This window comes from Cyprinus carpio, chromosome B13 (genome assembly GCF_018340385.1).
Source record: "Cyprinus carpio isolate SPL01 chromosome B13, ASM1834038v1, whole genome shotgun sequence".
NCBI lineage: Eukaryota > Metazoa > Chordata > Actinopteri > Cypriniformes > Cyprinidae > Cyprinus > Cyprinus carpio.
This window is the reverse complement of record NC_056609.1, coordinates 9,810,187-9,833,944: the sequence shown is the minus strand read 5'-3', so window position 1 is coordinate 9,833,944 and position 23,758 is coordinate 9,810,187. Positions and strand designations below refer to the sequence as shown.

General features: G+C 34.8%; 1 protein-coding gene across 1 annotated transcript in view; it reads right to left on the bottom strand.

Annotated features, from left to right (window-relative positions):
* Positions 1–2,299: 2,299 nt before the first annotated feature.
* The window catches only part of LOC109069786 (endothelial PAS domain-containing protein 1-like), a 40,690-nt gene continuing 19,231 nt past the window's right edge, over positions 2,300–23,758 (bottom strand). Inside the window, exons 3-16 of the mRNA XM_042736385.1 lie at positions 22,940–23,091; positions 21,602–21,686; positions 19,773–19,885; positions 19,485–19,687; positions 16,024–16,130; positions 12,325–12,472; positions 11,784–11,992; positions 11,387–11,577; positions 11,170–11,283; positions 4,712–5,175; positions 4,505–4,601; positions 3,436–3,541; positions 3,134–3,265; positions 2,300–3,044 (exon numbers count right to left, since the gene is read on the bottom strand). Of these exons, the coding sequence (XP_042592319.1) occupies positions 2,893–3,044; positions 3,134–3,265; positions 3,436–3,541; positions 4,505–4,601; positions 4,712–5,175; positions 11,170–11,283; positions 11,387–11,577; positions 11,784–11,992; positions 12,325–12,472; positions 16,024–16,130; positions 19,485–19,687; positions 19,773–19,885; positions 21,602–21,686; positions 22,940–23,091 (2,273 nt within the window). The 3' untranslated portion in view covers positions 2,300–2,892. The remainder of the gene's footprint in view (positions 3,045–3,133; positions 3,266–3,435; positions 3,542–4,504; positions 4,602–4,711; positions 5,176–11,169; positions 11,284–11,386; positions 11,578–11,783; positions 11,993–12,324; positions 12,473–16,023; positions 16,131–19,484; positions 19,688–19,772; positions 19,886–21,601; positions 21,687–22,939; positions 23,092–23,758) is intronic.

Sequence of the window (23,758 nt, the reverse complement as noted above, 5' to 3'; positions counted from 1 at the left end):
GACAAATAAAAATAAACTTTTTTACCTTTATTACATATTATATGTGTGTATATGTTTGTTTTATTAGTCAGATTTTACCCCCCCCCCCCCAAAAAAAAATTATATATATATAAAATATGACCAATAAAAATAAATAATTTTCTTAATTTTTTTAATTAACTTTTTATTTACTCTCATTGTTATCATACAATTTTTCTTTTTTTTTTACAGTATTTATTTAAATTCATAGAACAATATAATAAAATATTAAATAAAAACTAAAAAATATGTATAAAACCATCATGTTTAAGTAGTTTTTGTCTTTTTCAACGCAATGATAACTGGGAGAGTTTTGGGGGTAACTGTAACAAAAATAATGCAAGATAATGTTAATGGTTCTGAAAATATGCATAATTGTCTTATCATCCCATGATATAATTTGATTTATTTTCCTCTGGAGTGAAATATGACCAGGACAATTTTTGTGGCATTTACTCGTATGCTGAATTAGCTTTGCTTAGTTGTACACAGCCACTCTCTCCGATAGCATCTCACACAGCGGCTCCAGCATTAAGCAACACATCTCCAGTCTGCTCACAAAACACACTATCGCTTCAAAAACTGGATTGTGTGCCAAACCTCATCTTTGTACCTTTAAATCTTAGCAATGTGTCAATCTTTTTTTTCACCAGGGGTTTAGATTTACATTAAAATTAAACAGATCTAAAGTGCGAATATGTGTTGAAGCAGAAGAATCATCATCATCATCATCCACAGTTCTCGCTACATTACTACATATTGCCACAGTCGTAACTAATAGCCTTAAGAAATAATTTAGATCCTTTAGGATTCAACTTTAAAGACAACCTCAAGGCAATTCAAATTAAAAGAGAGTTAATGTTATTACCTAAGTATTCATATGGGTCAGGCTGCATGAAGCACCATCTTTAAACAATGCAAGAAATCACTAAGATTAAACTCTTTTTAAAGATCCAATATGCTACATAACATGTCTAAAACAATTTTGTTGCATTTAAAAAAAAAAAAAAAAACCAACAACTCTTTTCTCCAATTTTTAAACCAACTCTACTGGCCTGCCAATAATTGTAATATGCATTTTTGCATATTTCCAGAAAAAAATGCCACCAAGAAAGAGCACAGGACACCAGCACTGCAGACTCGATAAGGACTCTGATTCACATCTACTGAGTAGACAAGACAAAGTACCAGGACAAATAAATGCTTAACTTTATCATCAAAGTAGAAATCTATAGTAGAAATCTTAGAGGATCTTCCTTTAAATATGTATGCTTACAGCTAAATTGACAAAAATATATGTTTTTAAAGTGGTCTCCACAATAAGGCAATAAACAGAGATCAGAGACAGAAACACAGTATTGCCACTAATCAAACAAAGAAAGGCACATGAATAACATGAACACTGAAAGTGGTCAGTGAGGACAAGGCATAAAGACCCCATGAAACGGCTCATGAGCACAGTTTTCTTAACTTTATGTACATATTTCCTGTTCAAACAAGAAGTTTTGGTTGGATTTTTTTTTTTTTAACAGGCTAACCATGATTTACAACCATGACTGCAGAGAAAATGACATTTTCATTTTTTTAGAATTTGATTGAACAAATATTAAAACATTAAATATATTATAATTTTAAAGTATGTGCGACAAATATTCATTTTGTTAGCTTTTAGAAGTGCACTAGCACCGTGGTTGCCAGCACAGGTGTAATTAAACAAAGCATCATTAAACTTTAATTAAAAGCAAAACTAATTAATGTGTTGAATAATAATAATGCAATGTCATTTTATTGCTTTTTTCAATAATATTTTATTTATTCATTATAAATTTAATCGCTTTTTAATTTAGTAGAATTTAAGCTAACACTTTACTTAAAGCCTTTATGTATAATGCATTATAAAGGGTTATTGAAGGGTATAATGCATTGTAATTATTCATAATGTGCATTGTAATACATTACATCTTGTTGTAAATAATTACAACCAAATTTAAAATGCATAGCGTAACAATTAATTGATAAGTGTTATAATGTATTAACTGTGCTTACAATTATTCATTTGATTGCACAATGCATTATAAGGTGTATTACAAGGCATAATTAATGCATTAAAGATACTTTTATGATGCATTATTCATAAAGGCCTTTTGTAAAGCGTTACCAAATTTAATTGAATTAATTTCTCTCATATTTGTTTTACTATGTCTGCATATCATATTCATTTGTTTTACTATGTGTTTGTTTTGTGTTTATTTTTTGGGTAATGCATTATGACTATTATTAATATCAGCTATTGTTAATGCTGATTGAATTATTTAATAAAACATCTTTGGGAGCCACTGCATTAGTGTATACATGAGCTCAAAACTAGCCTTTTGATTTCATGGGGTCTTTGATGATGTGTCAGAGGTAGGAAAGTTAGAACAAATGAAAGAAATTAGAACATTTTATAACAAGTAGCTTACAGTAGATTCTTTTTTTTTTTTCTTTTTTTTTTCTTGTCCTGAACTTGATAGAGAAACAAAAGGAGAGTATGCTGAAAACAGCTTCGCCGAAATGATCTGACAAGCAGAGAAACAACCAGCCAGCCGAAGACAACACAACGCAACATCATTTCAACTCCTCCAAAAATACTTAAATTCATTCCGAAACTGTCTTGTAACTAAAAAAATAGTACACGTATATAATTTATGAAGATGTAGACAATAAAAATAGAATCAAAGCTACATTTGTCATGTATGCGCTCAGGTAGATATGACTGTGAGAGGGTGTTTGTGGGATGTGCTGAAGCTGGGATGGTTATTGTCGGGATGGTGAGTGTGAGATGAGCGATAGGGTCGGGGGAAAGTGGGACTGCATTTCTGTGTAGAAACCGGTCTAAGTGGCCTGGTCTAATGCTCTTAGGAGGTCACTGCCCTGCAGCAAATGAAGATTGCCTTGCAACGGGATGTTGACCTCGCAGTCGTAACGCGTCAGTTCAGGCAGAGAGTAGCTCCCGAAGGAGGGCCCGATAAGACGACTCGCGATTCCTGCAAACACAAGCGGTTCTGAGAATCAGGATCCACAGTGCATGACGTATGTAAGAGCAGACGTGTGTCTGTGTCGGTTCAGAGCTCACCATCCATCTTGGAGGAAGGCTGCATGTTGAACTCTCTGTAGTTACAGCACTCTTCTCTGAAGCGCTTTGTCGCCTGTCCGGCCGGATTCCCTGAATACTGGGTCTTCCTGTGCTGGTGGTCCATGCTTTTGTCTAGATATAAATTCATCTGATTAGCAATTGATATTGGTTTTGTCAGCGATACAGATGCTAGACATTGATTGCTGGTGGGTGCTAAAGTGTTCTTTTGGCATGATTTGCTCTGCAGAATCATGGGCCAAACTTTTTTTTTCCCATCAGGAAATAATAATAATAAAGCATACCTGACAAAGCGCTGGTGCTGAGTGATTTTCTGTCCATAACGGCACAGCTCTCATTCCGAAGTCTCTTCCACATTGTGTTTTGTGATTTTGTGGGGGGCAGCTCATTCTAAAACATACAGGGAGCATGTGGTGACTTACAATTTAAATATAAATATCACCCAAAATAAAAATGTAAAACTATAATTTCAAAGTGTTTAGATACATTTGATCTAATTGACATTTTTTATGATTTTATAAAATCTTTTATAGAGAGGTTTATGATTAAATGCTTGAAAGTTTGCCAGGTAAACACAAATTTATTTGAAAATGTATGACTGAATAATGAAGGAAAGGCAGCCAACAAATGTCCAGAACATCTTTCGAGCTAAAAATATATGGTACAGTACTAAATAAAATATTAATGAAAATTATTAGTACTAAAATAGTACTAACAAAAAATAAGCAGTATTGAAAGTTTTGACTGGAAGTGTGCATTAAGCAAAAATAAGTAAACCATGTCGTTTTATTTATTTAATAGATCATTACTTTCAGGACAGTAAGCAGTTAATATTTTCAATTTCTCTCTTTTTTACTTATTGCATTTTAATTTTAAAAATATTACTGTAATACAATTACCTTCATAAGTACTTTACCAATAGGTTGGTAAGAATATTTCTGGCATTATAATAAAGATAATTTTAGTGGGTAAATAATATGCCAAAAACAAACAAAAAAAAATCCAAATTAACCAACCAAATTTCCTTTGTTAAATATAATTACTAATTATTTATTAATGTTCAGATAAATAATTTATTGCATTATACACTACCGATCAAGTCTCTTATGCTTACCAAAGCTGCATTTATTTGATCAAAAATACAATAAATGCAGCAGGAATACATACTGGAAATAGTTTAAAAAAGTTTTTAAAATAATGTCATCTAGTTTAATATATTTTAAAAGGTAACTTATTCCTGTGATGCAAAGCTGAATTTTCAGCATCATTACTCCAGTCTTCAGTGTCACATGATCCTTCAGAAATCATTCGAATATACTAAAAACATTAAATATATGTTAAATATGAACAAACCATTGTCATCTGTGTGAACGAGCGCTTGAAATTGTTAGAAAAAGCAAGTCGAGCTGGGCTTATATCTCTGTAGTTCTGCACAAAGTTCTCCATGGGCCTGTGAAACAAAGACAGGCGTCATCCAATGCAGATCTAAAGATAGCAGCATATCGAATGTTATTTTATAAGACCAAACCAAGAGAAACACCCTGTAATATGCAGAATCACCTTTGCAAGTAAGGCGGCATTCGATTTGCTGGCAGAGTTTGGCAAGAGCGCTTTGCGACTAAAGGATCCATCATTCCAGCCTTGCTGGGTAATGGAGGGTCAGGCGGCCACTGCAGATTCTGACGGCCTCCCATAGAGGACAGCGGGGTGCTGGCGGGATCATGGTAGGGAGGCATCTGCATGGGGCCCCTGCTGTAGGGTACAGATGGCCAGGACTCCACAGAGCCTCCGTTGATGCTCTGCTTGTCCCCTCCTGAACTCATGTTGGGCTGGAAGTGGGCTGCTGAAGGGGAACTCAAGGGCTGGAAGAGGCTTGTGATGTTGCTGAAGCTCTGCTGGTTGGTTCCCAGGGCCCCGGTCTCAGATGACGGCTCCTCCTGGCAGATGGGATTGAGCTGGAAGTCCTCACCATCCATAGGGATGTAGGGAGCCAGAGTCTCCAAGTCCAGATCACTCGGGTCAGTCTGGAAGGTCACAGGGAGAGGTCAAAGGTCAGCAAGGTTTTACATGCAACACCTGATTTTGTCTTTTTCATAAGAGTTGACATTAAAAGGATCACGAGGAATCAAAATATCTCTGGATAAGAAAAAAGACCTTCAAAAGAGTTTTTTTTTTCTTTCAGAAATTAAAAAAGGGACTGTTTTTTGAAACAAAAACGAAAAAGCAAAAAAAAACAAACAAAAAAAAACACACATCTGTTTAAAATAACTAAAACAACTGACTGTTTTGAAACAAAAAAACAAAACAAAACAAAAAACTCGGTCCGTGTACTTTTGCGTCCATTCGTTTTTCGTTTTTTAACCATGACGGAAAAAACGAAAAATGAACGGTTATTGTATTTTTAAATGCTATGCTGAAAACCAAAATTGAAATTAGAACCGTACACACAAAATGGGTCCGTGTATCTTTTGGTCATTGGATTTTTTTGTTTAATATTGAAAGTAGAAAAATGAGAAACGGCTCCTTTTTCGTTTTTAAATTTTTTGCAAAAAACGAAAAACAAGAATTCGGCTTAATTTGTAGTTTTTCTTTCAGGGGTAGAAAAATGAATAAACAGCTTGAATATTCGATTTCTACACGTGGGTGGGAATTAAACGCCCCCTTTCTGCTGATTGGTCAGACAAAAAAAAAAAAAAAAAAAAAAAAAAGATCAAACTGTCATCAGTTCTTCTGCAGTTCCTCGCGGCAGAATACTAGTCCTCTTCTGCTGCTGGGGGGGGGGGGGGGGGGGGGGGGGGGGGGGGTTTCATAGCCTACCATATTTTCCAAACTGTAAAGTCACTTTTTATCATGATATATAATGTGATTTATTCTAAAATGACTTAAATAATGCATTTAACGTCAAATAACCTTAATGTAGACTTTTAAAAATAGGCGCATCAAGCAGCCTACTAGCTGTGTATTGGTTCATGTTTTGCGCTAAAGCAGTGCATTCTGTTGTTTTCTTTATTTTTCAACAGGACGACGTTTTGTAGTCATTTTGAATGTACACAAATAAAAAATATGCATTTTACCATATGACTATAAATGACAACTTATTAAATTATTTCCGTTCTTGAGGAACAAATCCAGGTGAACATCAACTAATTCTCAATATTAATTAAATAAACTGTTTAGATTGCTGCATATTTCCTGTGCACTTCAATACTGGTCTGTGCTTGACAGTAGTCGCGTTTTTCTGTTTTATTTAACTAGGGTAACTAGTCAGATGTTTTTCTAAAGGCTTATTAGGTCTACCTTCTTTTTTCTGAAACACACACACAAAAATGTCCTGCTCGCACTTACCCATTTAATGGCAGAGAACGGTGACTTTCACTTTTCATTCTTTAAGCGGATGCAAATCTGTCATAAAATAATATGCATCTCGTGGCGTATGCTATATTCCAAACGTTCTGAAGGTATACAGTAAGGTTTGGTGAGAAACAAACCAAATGGCAATTAATTACATTTATGTAAATCTTGTGTTACATTCCTGTGTGCGAGTGCACAAGTGTCAGACTAAATCAGACTACAGTTACTTTTTTTATAGATTACATATTATTCACTCAATAGAAATAAATGAATCATCGTTTATTGATTCTCTCTAATTCCTCTTTTTTTTTTTTTTTTTTTTTTAAATGTTCCTTTCTAAAATACTCTACCGCTTATATACACTTGGAAAGTCTTCCAGTTTGTGGACATTCACACAGTTATCAGTCATTAATCCGGTGGCTATACAGCATTTGACCAATGGGTTTACAAAAATAATTTCAGGTTTAAGAAGTGTTTCAACATTGCATCAACTACTGATGAACGCATTATTTTTTATTTAAATGATCACTCAGTAGGTTAACCATGTATTATTATGTATTATTGAAAGGCTTTTGTCTTTCAAACTCATTAAAATGCACAAATTCTCATTATTTCTTATTTGCAGACATTCTCAAACTCTTTGTCCTCTGAACCTCTTTCACCTAACATATTTACTTTAAAGGGGTGGTCAATCAGCAATTCTGTAAAAGACAATATCTCCCTTGCGTTAAACTTTGAGCATCGTAACTTTGCAAATGTTTTTTTATGCTCAAACAGCAACATTACACACTAAAGTTAAAAAAAAGTGAAATCATAATCAGTGATCCTTTAAGTACCCTCTGACATAGATGAATGGTCATATGGCACAAACAAATGAAGGTAAACATAAAATATTTCATCTTTTTTAGTAAGTGTATGATTTATTTTAATTTTACATTTTTATGATTTAATTACTTTAATTACTTACACCCCCCCCCCCCACCCCGCAGTTCCTTTACGAACCTTTACGAAACCCTGACGTAATATAATGTTTAATGCACTTCATGTTGTTAATTACAATGAAAGGAATATATTTTCTCACTATTTGTATTTTTACATCATTATGGTACAAGATTATCCTGTTTAAATCAGTGTGATAAACGAGTTAGGTCAAAAGTAATCTGACTATATTACCTAAAACGTGAAATGTAGTGGATTAGTTACTGACTACATTTTTTTGTCATGTAATTTGGAATCAGTAACGGATTACAATTTGTAAGTAATCTACCCATCTCTGAATATACCCAAGTCAAAGCATTATTCTTTCTTTTTTGTATTAGTGTTTAAAATATTTATTTTGAAATAATTAATAATATTTATAATAATAATAATTAATTACTTAATTAAACAAACAAAACTTACTGGGGGACCAGGGTAGGATATAGCCTGCCCTGGCATGCCCAGCTGATGCAAAGCATAGAATTTATATCTTCACAGAAGAAAGCCCTAGGATCTGCCACAGAACAGGTTGTGTCGAGCCATTCATTTGTCTGGTTGTTTGATGAGAAAAAGATTAAATAGTTGCAATAAAAAAGTTTAAGAATCTGTACAACTGCTGCTGCAGCAGAGGACTAGTATTCTGCCGCGCGGAACTGCAGAAGGACTGATGACAGCATGGTTTGATCTTTTTTTTTGTCTGACCAATCAGCGGAAAGGGGAGTTTAATTCCCGCCCACGTGTAGAAATCGAATATTCAAGCTGTTTATTCATTTTTTCTAACCCTGAACGAAAAACTAAAAATTAAGCCGAATTCTTGTTTTTCGTTTTTTGCAAAAAATTTAAAAACGAAAAAGGAGCTGTTTTTCATTTTTCTACTTACAAAATTAAACAAAAAATCGAATGACCAAAAGATACACGGACCAAAATGCTGCCCGAAAACGTAAAATATTGACTTCTTTTCAGATTTTTGTTAATGATTTTTTTGCACTTTTAATGAACATTTGAAAAATGCACAAATTAATATAGAAAAATGTCGATTTTAACAAGTTTTCTTTGGCCAAATTTAGTGATGCTTCTTCCGCACTTTCACATGAGAACTAGAGCCGTCTTTGGAACAATGCAAAGACTTGATACAGATATTATTTTTAAAATAGACATTGCAGAATCCTGGGAAATCTATCATCATAAAATTATATATTGGGATATAATTTTGTCATAACTTTGTGTGCTGTATGGGTTATTGGAGAGGACCCATGCATGGTCGCTCAGTGCACGTTCAGTAGGCTACAATGTGTAGGCTACACATACCTTATACATTTTGACATATTTTTGCCCTGTTCACTGATAGTGGCATTCGCATAATGCGGTGTTTAGGCTACAGGGCTCTAGACTCATTCTTCCCACTGGTCTCTGTTTTTTTCGACTTTCTCAGTTGGTCGCAGGAGCACATCATTTGGTCTCAGGTTTTTTTTTTTTTTTTTTTTTTTTTACTACAGCATGGCATTAATCAATGCATGCTGATTAACTTTTATCATAGTTTATAGTTATATGGTAACGAGTGTTCAACATTCAACCCGTTCTTTTTCATCAGTATCATTTGTGATTTAAATTTTGTGAATGGGAATTCCTCTTTTGCTGTGTTTATAAGTCAGACTTTGGACGCTTTCACTTCGAATTAGCGATCTTTGTGTCACGTTTTACAAGAAAAGATAATTGTCTGTTTTGCTTAGGCTATATCTATACACTTTTCATTTTTTAAGACTAAAACAAAAGTTTGATTAATTGTTATACTTAATTAAAAAGCACAACAACAATAAAACTATAATATATATATATATAAGCTATAATGACAAACGAGATAGCCTAACGTTTATTAACAAAAACTAGTAAGATGAGGCATGGCTCCACATGCTATTATATACACAGACTAATAAATTACAGAATGTTTAGCAAACAGCGAGGAATCAAATAAATAAAAAACAAACAACAACAACAACAAATAATAATAAAGAAAGCCTCCATGGCGTAACGTGAGGTAAACAGCAAAGATAACAAGCTTTTTGAAAACAAAAAGAAAGTGAAACTAAACTGGCTGTCGCTGACAGGACTTGCATGTTTTTGTTGTTGTTGTTGTTGTTGTTGTTTCCACAAGAATACCAATATGTTCACCTTCTCTGGTTTATGAAGCAGTCTTTTATTTTATTTTAGTGTGAAATCCAAATCCGCCGTCTTCCATCATTTCCTTAATATTTGCGTCATTTTTGCCGAGCGTTGCTCGCACCTTCGCGCTCGTGCTGATGCTGCAAGTATAAACCATACCAGTCACTGAAAGCGCCTCTCTTCATGTGATCAGTGAAATCTGACTCCTGCTACAGTATGGAGCAGATGCTTTGGAGCAGGGCAGACCATGCACTAGCACAAATGCGACCACGTCAAATCTGAACTCGCACATTCTCAAAAAATTGTGAAAAATGCGACCATTTTGGTTGCAGTCTATATGCAGATGTTTGCAGCGTGCAGCTGTCACTAGTCCAACAGCATCATGAAAAACTAAATTTATTGAAATTCTGAATGAATTGGCCAAGAAAGCGCGCTCTGCGCTCCCTATAATAATTATAAAGCTGTCATTCATTTCAGTTTATCCCGATCTCAAAAATCCGTTATAATCAATGAGGCTCAACCATAAGAGGGGTTTAGAGAGACTGAATCTTAGAACTGCTTCGAACAAATCGTTTGAGAATCGTTGGAAAATAAGGTGATATTAGATGCATATTCTGAGAAAACGAAAGGGTTGTTTGACCTTGCATGCATGTAAACCTATTGTAGAAGACTCCCCAAAAAAAAACTCTGGAACCTTAGAAATGGCATAATAGGGGTACTTTAAGATAATTTACATTTATGCATTTAGCATACAATTTTATCCAAAGCGACATACAGTGCATTCAGGCTATACGGTTTTTATTTTTTATTATTTTTTTTAATTTTTATTATTATTTTTTTTTTACCAGTATGTGTACAGTATGTTTAAGATCATAAAAATATTGACGCTAAAAGTTTTTATAAAACAGTTATGGTAGCTACGTCAGTAGAGCGAGAGGGCGCTAGCGTCTGTATAGAGACGCTAAAAATGGTAGAAATTAAATTTAGCATTTATATACATTAAAAACAAGCTTTATATAATTTTTTATTACGATTTTTAATGAAATACAGATTTTCAATAATGAAAATTAGTTTGTGTCTGCTTATTCTATTCATCAGTGTTTGAACCATTAAAGAAGAAACCACATTTTCCGTATTTCATTTCTGGGTTAAAAAACGAAAAACGAATGGACGCAAAAGTACACGGACCAAACTCTCTTATTTGTTTAAATGTGTATTTGTTCAAAAGTGTTTACATATATTTGACTGGATTTACATTTCTCATGATCTTATCATACCTTTGCTTGAAAGTTTGGCAGTCAAATACAAAAAAAAAAAAAATTCTTTATTTTATTTAATGGATTAAGAAAATGCAGCCAACAAGTGCTCTATGTGGGAACTCTTAAATATTTTTTTTCATATTTAAGATTTCTTAGAGATCTAAACAGTTATAATCTCAGTGAAATATGTACATAGAAATATTAAAGTACCACGTACTTCATATTAAATATAAAAGCATTATTGCTATTACAGTTTGAATATTTGCTAACCTCTTGGTTGCAGGGAGTCTTTGTCTTTTGTGTGTCCAAGGAAAACAGTTTCTCGGTCAGCTCCGCCTTCAGGTCACTGTCCACTGAGGTGTAGTAATCTCCAGGACTGCTGGGCTGTTCAATATATAACACACTCTATGACGACATACTGTACAGTAATCAATGTTTTATGCAAACAAAATATGTGGCGATGAGAAGATGTAGTATTTGTATTTACTGTAGAGCAGCTGCTCAGGCTGGGAGTTGTGCTGCTGGCCGGCAGAGTCTGAGGCACAGAGAAAGTGGTGGCCATCTTGGCCATGTCTCCAGCGTAGCTCGTCTTGTGGCCTTCATGAACAGAGCGAGAGACAGCAGGAGCCACAGAAGACACTTTGCTGTACATCTGGTGCTCCTCATACTGGGGGTTAGCTGAAAGAAAAAGGAATGAATTGAAAAAAACATTTGAATATGTTGATTTGTAGCTCAAGAAACATTTTTTCATTATTCTAAATGTTAAAATCAGTGCTGCTTCATATTTCACATGAACAGCATTTGAAATGGAAATCGTTTGTAACAGTATAATTTCTTTCCTGTCACTTGCTTTTGAGGTCGCCCAAAACTACAAAAAAGCTCACCAAAGTCAAGAGAGATGATGGTGTCACCAGGTGTAGGTGCCAGCTGGGTGAGATCCTCAGGCTCCTCTTTGAGTTTGGTGAAGAGCACTTCTCCTGGCTCACTGCCCAGGCCGCCTTTGCATGGACTGAAGAAACGGTTCAAGTGCTGAGGCTTTAACAGAGACTCAGTCTGGTCCATAGAGAAGATCATAGACTTGTCCTCAACATCACTAAGAAAAGAGAGTCTGATAAGTACGACTGATGGCTGTACATACAACACTGCTGAGAGAAGAGGTCACAAGGGTGTGCATCACCACGAGCTGCTGCTGTGTGAACATTCATCAGTTTCCCCCTTTGTGTTCCACAGAAAACATAACGGTATAAATGGTTTGGAACGACATGAGGGTGACTAAATTTTTGGATGAACTATCCCGTAAAGTTGTATTTTTTGTCTTTAATTGGATCACAAGCATCGATGAGCAGAGAACAGAAAGTTCCAGACTGCAGATGCAGTACAAACATCAGATCACAAGCTTTGTCACCTTTCATTTTTTTGCCTTACCTCAGCACGTAGTTCACGCACACAATGCACTGGGGCTGGGAGTTGCGACTGTTGTAGATGACTGTACCCTGGGTCTCCACCCACACATAGCCCCCATTCTTAGCCAACATCCTGTACTGACCGCTCACCGCCTGGCCCTTAGTGCACACTAGTGAGGGAAAAAAGAGAAAATAAGGTCTTGAGAACACATGCATTTCCTAAAATCGAATTTTGGACTGACATTTTGATTTAACGGCCGGTCCAAATGTTTTCTCAGCCATTAGACATGTTGTTTTGAGGGTCTCTAAGAGGGTCTTGGGTAGCTATAATATAAACTGGGACAGACAGCCAGACCCATCAAGGGAAAGCTAACATAAGCAACAGGACAAACAGAGAGACGCAGACAATGAGGGATTGCTGATCTGAGTTTTGACAGTCTGTCTCCATGGCACGTTCGCCCTGGACTCGGTCCAGATCTGCCGTGGGAAAGCATTGGTTTCGGGTCAAGCGGTTCACTCCCGGCCTGTGCATGCACTGCTCTGGAGGATGGCTACGTTGTGGTAAAAGCCTTGCGACTTTATACGAGCAGTTGGACAGGAAGTCGCAGGTTCTAAGAGGAGGCCAGTGTCCCTGTGTCAACAAGCTTGGTCCTTCCAAAGGCCCCGCTAACAATTTAAAACATTTGCATGTATTCCTTCCTACTGAGTCGTTGAAAAAATTTCCATGTTTTCTCATCCTTATGCATGGTTTTAAAAATAGTGGGAAGATATTTTTATACATCCACTACTGTTCAAGTTCAAGCTCAAGTTGGGTTTGCATGATGTTTGTGAAAGACCTCATCTAGGCTACATTTATTTAACACAATAAAAACAGCAATATTGTGAAATATTTTTACAATTTCAAATAGTTATGTTCTAGTTGAATACATTTTAAAATGTAATTTATTTCTGTGAAGCAAAGCTGAAAACCTCAATTTGCAGTGTCACATGATCCTTCAGAAATCATTCTAATATGCCGATTTGCTACTTATTATTTTTAATGTTGAAAATGCTGTGTTGATTAATATTTTTGTGGAAACCATACATTTTTTCAGAATTCTTTGTGAAACGTAGTTAAAAAGAAGAGCATTTATTTGAATGATACGTTTTTGTAAAATTATAAATGCATTTATTGTCACATTTTTATCAATTTAATGCATTCTTACAAAATAAAAGTATTTTAGAAATCCACAAATTTTGAATGGTACTGTACATCCTGAACTGACTTGAACTAAATAATGACACTATTGTCTTTCAGAGCTGCTGTACAGCAGAATATGAATGGTCTCCGCAGTTGAGTTTCCATAATTGATTCTGCTATTGTTCCTGTTTACGTCTGTGAAGCTGCTTTGACACAGTCTCTATTGTATAAAATGCTATAGAAGTAAAAGTGACTTGACATGCTTGTTATTTTAATTTATGAAGCAATAGATATGCTACTTATAGAGCAGGTTCATATTGCCAACTAAAGTCTAAGCATTCACCATTAGTGACTGTTTCTTTTGCTCAACACAATGCACAAATGTATGATTATCTTGGCACACAGAAAGAGTTTGGTAGGGTGTTTTGCACTGAAACTTTTGTGTTTAGGTTTGTTAGTTTACTGTTTTTCTTGCTTCTTTGCTTTCATACAGTATATGACAAAAAAGGGGGTTTGCAGTGGAGATGTAACCAGGTGCAAATTTTGTAATAAAACGAATGCAGAACAAAGTTTCTCTTGTCAGTTAGTGGGAAACTGAAAATCACTTCTACAGAGTGCTTCAGAATGTATATGCATGTTCACTCTGAGAAATATACAATCTATAAGACTGTGTCTTGAAATATGGAAATGTTTTTTTTTTTATGGTCGTTTGATAAATGATGGAAGCTCTTAGTAAAGTTCAAGTGATTCGAAAAGAAAGAGACAAATAAGTGGTGAATGTACAGTCACGAGGCAGCTCCACTCTCAACAAGCCTAATCCAGATCAACACTTTTTTCTCCTCTACACACTTTGAAAAGTCTCTAATTACATGTTAACGTCACGGTGGACAGAAGCCACTCCACATCCAGCATCTGATTAGGGAGCAATCTGGGACACCTGGCCCGGCTGAGGAGCACCGTAGCTGCGTTCTTATCTCTTCTGTCACCCCTAATGGGGTTCAAGATGTCCTAATGGCTGCTCCGCTCATCCTTAATAGAACCAATCCAATAAGGCTCTTTTGAATCGTATTCATAACTCAAACATGCATGCGAAATGCAATTTGTCTCAAATGCAATTTGACTCGGGGGCTGGCGACCTCAGTATATATATATATATTGTTGTTTGCTGTGCGTGGACAGTCTGTGTTTGTGGACGTCAACAGATATTAGGTTTCACCTCTACTTAGCAAGAAAGAGACAGATAAATGAAAGCTAAAAGGCAATTAGGTGCAGGCAGCGTGATGATGGTAAAAAAAAGTGAGAGGAGAGCAACCACGACTGAGGTATAAATGCTTTGTGTTTATTAAATCTGTTATGTTATTATAAATTCATTATAATATTGAAATATAATAAATAATATAATTGTATATTATTTTTATTAATATTATTTAACTGAAGATTTTGCTTGCAGTGTGTTTTAAGTATAATCAGTGGATAAGGAAGAAAAAACAGCAAACAAGTGACCAGATATCTTAAGTTAAAGAAGTTAAAAAAAGCTTTTATTTGTTTAATAGTTTTTTGTCAATGCAAAATTCCCATTCTATTTATTATGAGTTTATAATTCTAAACTGTGGAAAAAGTACTAATACTCTTCTCTCTCACTCTTTTTTTAGAAACATATTTAATATGCAAAAAAACTAACAAAAACAAAATCCAAATCCAGTCTTCAGAAATCCTTCTAATAGGCTGATTTACTGCTCAAGACACATTGCATATTATTATCGATGTTGAAAACAAACAATATGATACAAATATTTTAAATGCAAATCTTTTGTAAAATTATAAATGTCTTTACTGTCACTTTTGATCAATTTAATGCATCCTTGCTGAATAAAAGTACTCATTTATAAAACGATTGACAGGCAAAGTTTATATTTTTTTTCTTTTACAATCTATCTGGACACCTATTTCAGTAATATCTGTCATGTAGTAGGAACAGTTTATGCATGTTATTCTGATTAAACTGCTTTTCAACAAAAGATTTAGTTAGACAATGCACAATGAACAGGATTCAAAGCATTATGAAACCACTGGGAAAAGAGGTCATTAGCTTTAGGCATTCAGAAAGAAAGCAAGTGCGAATGTGTGTGTGTGTGTGTGTCTGTGCCTGTGTATGTACTGTACATATAGACATATAGCTGTGAAGTAGCAGATATCAGATTGCACACAGAGCGTGTGTTTAAGGCTGACTTGTTCTGTGTTGAAGGGTTGAAACAGTAAACCTTGGGAACGCAGGGCTCGCCTCCTGTGCTGACCTGATCCACCGCTCCTGCTTTCTAACCACACTCTCTAATCCTCTTCTCACGGCACCGTTTGATGCACGCAATGGCAAGGTGATGTTAGGAGTGTGTGTTGTGTGTAGCAGTCATATGATTATACATGTGGATGTGATTTTCTTTTCTTAAATATGGTCAATTATTTCCCAATAACACATGCTTGAAGTGTGAAAGAGAGATTGGTTTCCGGTTTTCTTACACAAGGGTGCAAATGAATAACACGTACGGTTTTGGTGGCTTTTGGTGACGTTGTCGGAGTCCAGAGCATGATAGAACTCATACGCCGATCGCCCCAGAAGATCTTCAGGACTGTAACCCATCAACTCAGTAACTCTGGAAAAAGTGAGATGCAAATAACATTAAAACACACACACATTAACACACACATTAACACACACACACACACACACACACACACACACACAATTGCACAAAGCTCTCAGCTATTTTCTTTAATCTGCACAAGCTTAGTATTTTTTAAGCCAATTTAATAATGATCCATTTCATGTGATTTGTTTGGCTGATATCAAGAGACCTCGTGTTTTCTGAGGGAGAATAATTAGAATTTATGAGCCATAATATAACATTATATATTTAAAATCTCTTCACTTTAAAGGGTAATAAATGACAGACCACTGAAAATATGATTTTTAATCATAATGATTTTTATCTAAATTGTAAATAAAGATTACTGGAGTAAGATTTATAAGAAAAATACCATTTCAAATTGTACACTTTAAAATGTTGTTTAATTTAATGTGTTACTTGCAATTTCTATGTAATTTATGAAATTTACTAGCAATTTACAGATTTTTTCAGGGTATACTGAGAAAAATTGGCACTGGCCTTTTTAAATTTATAATATTTAGTAATATTATCAATTTAACTGAACTAAATGTAGACCAGATAACCATAATGATGCTATCCTCCTCTATAGCCACTTTACTGAAATTGAATTTGTTTCATAATTGATGAATTTTACATTATAAAATACAGAATAATTGTGGTTAATTGTGTTTTTAAAATAATAAATTAACATTCTGAAGAGAAAGTGAGCTCTATACTAACAGCTATCATAACTATCCTATAAATATCCAATTAAATCAATATAAATTATAATACAATTAATTATTTAAAAAAAATGTTTTGTAGTTTTGACAGAAAAAAATGTTAGGTAAACCACACTAAAAGTCATTGATAATAATAATAATAATAATAATAATAATAATAATAACAACAACAACAACTATGAAAAAAATGGTCTCATTAAGTAAAAATAATATATTTCTACATTAAATTGTTGTAGTTACTGTGATAACGTGTTTAAGCACTCTCCACTGTCATTTTGTGTAATGGTTATGTGCTTTTGTGTAATGAATGTGACATGAGTATTATTTAGTTCTGAAAGTGTGTGTTTAGTGCATTGAGTTGATCCTTGTACTGAAGTTACATAACAGCAGACAGCAGCAGATCACTGACTCTGTATGCAGGAGTGTGTGTGTGTGTGTGTGTGTGTGTGTGTGTGTGTGTGTGTGTGTGTGTGTCTGTCTGTCTGTCTGTGTGTGTGTGTGTGTGTGTGTGTGTGTGTGTGTGTGTGTGTGTGTCTGCAGGCCTCTGTTCATTAAAGAGCCTTCTATTCACCAGTCATTGAACTAACCACTTCTGAGCTGATGAGGCACAAACACACACACACACACACACACACACACACACACACACAGACAGACAGACAGACAGACAGACAGACACACACACACACACACACACACACACACACACACACACTGGGGTGGATCTGAGCCAATGGCTGAGCAAAGTCTGCACCGATCAAAAGGCGTTTTTTTTTTTTTTTTTTTTTTTTTAGTAAAATAAGAAAAAATAAAAAATGAGAAAAATCATTGAGAAACTGAAATACACAGAGGTTATTTAATGAAGGCCTTGGACCCCATCTTAGATCTTTCCATAGACGCTCTGCTCCAAAAATGAAATATTCATGATTCAGACCAATCTTCTCTGAATCTGTGTGAGCTGACATCACAATAATGACCATAATTACATAATTATCGCTGGAATACATTAAATGACTCTACTTTTCTCTTATTCTGCAAGGTGACATAAGTCTCTTGTAGAAAGCAGGGCATGCTTTCAACATCTACTGAGGACAGCATTTTAGCAATCATTACGTCCATTTAACACGTCTCATCTGGACTTTAATGTAATGTTTTTCCTTTTTTCCAGTTCCTCATGCAGGCTTCAATGAAAAACCAGCCATTAGTCATGTATGCAGGTAAATGACATGACACTATATTTCTGATATCTATTATCAGCTAATTTAACATTAAAAACATTGTTACCTTGAAAAAAAAGTGTTTGGAGTGGTTCTCACGAATTTTTAGTTATCATATATTTCATATGAATTTTATATTAAATATATTTTACATTCTATATCATTCAGATACTTATTTAGTAAGTATTTTATTCAGAATCTCTGGTGTTTGTTAAACACTGTGCTGTAAATTCTCTAACTTCCTTAGCAGGGAAGCAGGGAAGCAGGTTTAGCGCTGTGGTCTGGCGTGGAGATTATTGGGTGGAGACATTAATCACAGAAAACATGACGGCGAACACTTTGAACCGTGTGTGCACTGTGTGGAGAACAGCGAGTTCTTTGTCAGAGCAGACAAGAGGAAATGTTACGGTGTAAACGATGGTTTAATGATGCCACTGGGAGTCACACATTTCCACTGCGCCACTGTTTGTTTGGGCATGGAGTGTCAACCACATTTTATTTTCCCAATTAAGGGTCATTTCAAGTGGTGCCCATTCACATATTCACCCTGCTGCCCTTTATATTTTGGCTCATTTTCTTTAAAGACATTTTCTTCCTACTACCAGTGTTGTTATTGTTAACTAAGCCTTAAAGTTTCTTTTCTTTTTTTTTTTAAATTGAAATAAAGCTGAAATCAAATAAAATATGCATAAAAAATTTAATGTAAATGTTATCTTGGCAACTAATTGAAATCAAATAAGTTTAGGTCGAAGTAAAATGACTAAAAATGAAACTAAAATATATATATAAAAAATAAATATAAAAACAAGTATTAAATAATAATAATAAAATAATAAAAATGGCAAAAGCACATAACAAATATACTAAAATTTTAATGAAAATTGAAAATCTAAATATAAAACTTAATTCAAAGTATTTATAACTGCTATAACAGCAAACAGCAAAAAAGTTAAATTGAAATAAAAAAATAAATAAAAATAAATTTATTAAAATTGTTTATTATTTATTTATTTAGTTAAATGTTAAAAATGTTATGCTACGAAATGTTATTGTAGAACATAAAAATGCTTTATTTTTATTTGCCATTTTATTTGTTATTTTTTAAAATAAAAATAAAATAAATTGATATTTTGATTACTTTTAATAATTTTGATTATTTAATGTTTATTTATAAAAAATTAAATCGCAAAACAGGGATTTTAAATGATTACGCATACAGCGTTTCAAATATGGTAAACCTCATATAAACTGAAAATAAAATAAAAAACTTTATTTTATTGGATTATTTTATTTATATGACTATCCTCTATTGATGGTGTCTAGTATCAGAATTGTCAACAGGATGGATGTTAATGCGTGTCAACTGACGACAGAATTCTTATACTCCTGTGTGTTTGTACCTGTCATCACAGTAAGTAAACTTCATGTCCATGCTGTGGCGACTCAGAAAGGTCTTGCTGTCGAGCGGTGTGTCGATGTTTGATGGATGGGCGATGGGCTCGCACATCATGACCACACAGGTAAGCGGTGGCTCTTTAAATCCGCACATCACTCGTGCGGGACAGCCGTTACACACCTTCAGGTGACCTTTGCAGTGCAGCACCTGAAAGAACAACCAGCACCTTTATTAGGCCCTCGACCGAGGTCTGACTCCAGGTCAGCGCTTACGGTAAAGAGAACTTATTCACCTTCCAGTTGGCTGACTTGAGGTTGACGGTGCGCCCGCGATTCGTGACTGTGCATTTCATTCTCATGAAGAAATCCCTCTCTGTGCTCAGCTCCTTGCCTTTCTTTCCCATGCCTGCAGATTAACACACACACACACACACACAAAAAAACGTAAAGAGTGTCTCAGTTTAGACATGAGCCAAAAATCCCAGGAAAACATTCCTAGCATTCTCCTTCTGTGCAAACGGAAGCCTTAACTCAACACAAACATTTTTTCTTGGGTTATCAAATTCCAAAAGATCTTACAGCGCTTTCAGCTTTCGATATTATCACTTTTATAAAAATAAATGTGTAAGCCAAAACCAAGCAGAATTACAAGCTGAAGTAAAATATGACTGTTTGAACAGTTAATGCATGTCTTGTTCTTAGCGAACAGTTTGCCATTAGGCTTTCCCTCATGTTTTGCACAGAAGTGACAAGCGTTCAAAGAACAGTTCGAAGAAAGAAAGTCATTCAGTATTGAAACGACATGAGGTTGAGTAAAGGAGGATCGATTTTCATTTTTGGGTAAGCCAAAAAAAAATATATGTAAAATCCCCCAGATTTCAGTTATTTATTTATTTATTTTTTTTTTTTATAGATTCCATTTTTTCCGTTGTATTATTTTGGGGGGATTCCATTTGAATGGTTACATTTAAACTTCAGTAATCAAAAAACATGTCTAAATAATTGAAATCATTTAACATATAAAATTTAACAACAAATTAAAAAAAAAAAAAAATTACATTTATAGGGCCCTCTAAAATCCATTTTATTTTTTCCCAAATTATGCTTTTTCATTTTTCTGGAGTCTGTTTCAATGGATATAATGAAAGGTTAATAATCAAAAATATCTAATGAATTGGATTTTTGTTTTTATTTTTTATAGGAAATAAAAATATATATTTTTTCTAGAAATTGTGTGGTCTTAATTTTTATTTTTTCCAGATTTATGATTTAAAACAAATTTATCATCAAAAAACAGTGGTTATCAAATAAACGTTACTATTTTAAATTATGTTTTAAAATGCAATCAAATTAATATGTAACAATTCCCAATAAAGAGCATTATGCGAGCGGTGTCTTGTATTGGACACACGACACAGGTGCCCACCTGACCCTCTCAACAGCTCGTTTTATTACAGTGAAGGAGGAAACCACCTGAAATAACACAATGAAACTTGACCTTAAGAGGTGAGAGGTTATAAGAGGCATGTATGAAAGTGTGGAGGTCAAATAAAGGGGAAGGGGAATAAAGGGGAAGGGGTTATGGGTGCATGTTTTTCAAGGCATGACAGTTATTTCTTCAAATAACCAATCCTCTCCTATGAAGCCATGTGTTTTCTATACATTAGGTCTTACAAACTTGTTTTGGTATTTCTGAAAGTCTGTTTGCAGAAGCGATAGGAACGTTTCTTGAGAGGCTCCAGCTCCTCTTTCTCTACGGTTAAAACCACTACAGTCCAATTCATCTTCATAAGAAAAAAGCCCATGAGAATGGGCATGTGAAGTGAATTTTACACCATGCTTTGGTTTGTTTTGAATGTTAAATGCTTTCACATGCTTATTCTAAGCAATTCAGAGTTTGCTTTAAAACTTGTGATTCACATACTTGCACTCAATTGTTAGTGTGATCATGTTTTCAGCTGTTTAACACATTTTAACATGCAGATTTTCCCTTGCAAACATCAGAGCAATATATCAGATTCCTCTGTTTTTCTCTAGGCTGTTCTCTGGCAATTCTCACGCACTTTGTCTACATATAGCAGGATCTGAAGCTGGTGAAGCTGAATACACAGAAGTGACATACCGGCTTTGAGGCTGAGGTTCTCGCGGATCTCCTCGTGGTCGCAGGGGTGAGTGAAATCAAAGATGCTGTGCCCTGTGAGTTCCACCTACAGAGAAAGACATGCAGCTGCTGTCACTGCGTTACATGTGAAGCATTTTTCAGAACAGCTGACTCTCATGCAATCTGTCATTATATTACACTCCCGTTCAAAGCTTTGGGATTTTTTTTTTTTTTTTTTTTTTTTAAGAAATTAATACTTTTATTAAGCAAGAATGCATTCAATTGATAAGAAGTGACAACGTTACAAAAGATTTCTATTTCAAATAAATGCTGCTTATTTAAACTTTGCATTCTTCAAAGAATCTTTCAGAAAGGATCATAGTTTCTTCACAGTACTTAATAAACAATATAATAACAACAGTGTTTCTTGAGCAGTAAAACAGCATATTAGAATGATTTCTCAAGGATCATGTGACACTGAAAATTTAAATTATATTAAAATAGAAAACAGTTATATTAGATTGTAATAATATTTCACAATATTACTGTTTTTATTTTTACTTACTATTTCTTGCAGTCTTGGTGAGCATAAGAGACCTCTTTCAAGTATTACATTTTTTTTTTACCGATCCCAGATGTTTGAATAATAGTGTATATAAGATGAATTATATTTTGCATAAAGAAAACGAATCCTGATTTAGATCCATTATGATTAAGGAACGATTTAGATTATTTTCATGACCATTTCCCAATAAATTCCCAATATCTTTATGTTTCTCTTGATTCTGTTTTTCAAGTTTCTCATTTAATTCCTATAACTGTAATACAGCAAATGCTACCATAATTTTATGCTACCATAAGTAATGCTATCATAATGCTGCCACTTTTTTATATAATATACCACTACTTATTTTACATTACTGAGGATATTTAGCATTACGTAAATGCACTTTTTTCTGTAGTAAAATGTGACCTGGACATGTTCTTGCAATTCACAAAGGCTATGGATCTTTAATCTTTATCATAAAAGCAAATTATCAGATAACAAATAGATAACGGGCCACAGTTCTACAAAACAGCAGCCATGTGTAAGGAAGCAATTGGCAGGCATGAGATAAGTCCAAGAGCTTCTGCAAGGGTACAAAAAATGTGACACATCCTTCCTCCCATACAGCGCTTGAAGGAAACAGGCTTGTGCTGTGGTTAATAATGGCATCTCGTCTGCCTATGATTAAGTGAACCTAGAGAAACGAATGCTAAACAGACAAACAGCTAATAATAACAGGACTTCAGGTGAGTATCTGTCTGGATAGTGATTCATTTCACTGCGTACGTAACTGGGCCCGTGTTCGTACTCACCTGTGTGAGACCAAGGAATTTGTTGATGTTCTCTGACAAGAAGATCATGTCTCCGTCTGATGTTACCACGCTAATGAAGCCGCCCAGTGACTTCAGATACCAACTGTCCATCAGTCTGTCTACGTCTGTCGTCTCTGTGGCAGTAGCACAGGCTGCAACGGGGCACAAACACGAGAGTTTGAGAATGCATGTGTGCATGTGAGTGTGCGCACACTTGCTAGTCTTGTTCTGGCTCTTAAGTCCCTGGCGGATGTCCAAAATAAACAACAGCAACTTCATCCTGCTACTCCGAACCCTCCAAACAACACTGACCTCCCTTCTGTCACTGCCCTCAGCTCCACACACACACACACTAACCAAATACCCACATATAATGACACACAGACACGCTTTCTTTCAATTTAAAGAGACAAACGCCAGCTGTTATGTGGAAAACCCACATCTGTGAGAAACGTATGGGAAGGGGCAATATTTGTGGTCATGCTTCTCTGAAGATCACATGCTCTTTTGGAAAAATACATAAACTTATGCAAGGCAATGTAAAGAGACAGTACAGTACAGGCAGCACACTCTTTAATGCATGCAGGTTCGACTTCTGATCCATAAAGCATTAAATAATACCGTGGGGTCCAAAAGATTGAGACCACATTACTTTCAAGTAGTAAAATAACACACACACACACACACACACACACACACACACACACACACACACACATATTATTTTATTTTACAACTTCAAAATGACAAAATAGGCAAGAAATGTAAGAATCAAGTCAAAGAAAGAACTGCATTGCTAACTATTAGACCCTGTTTTAT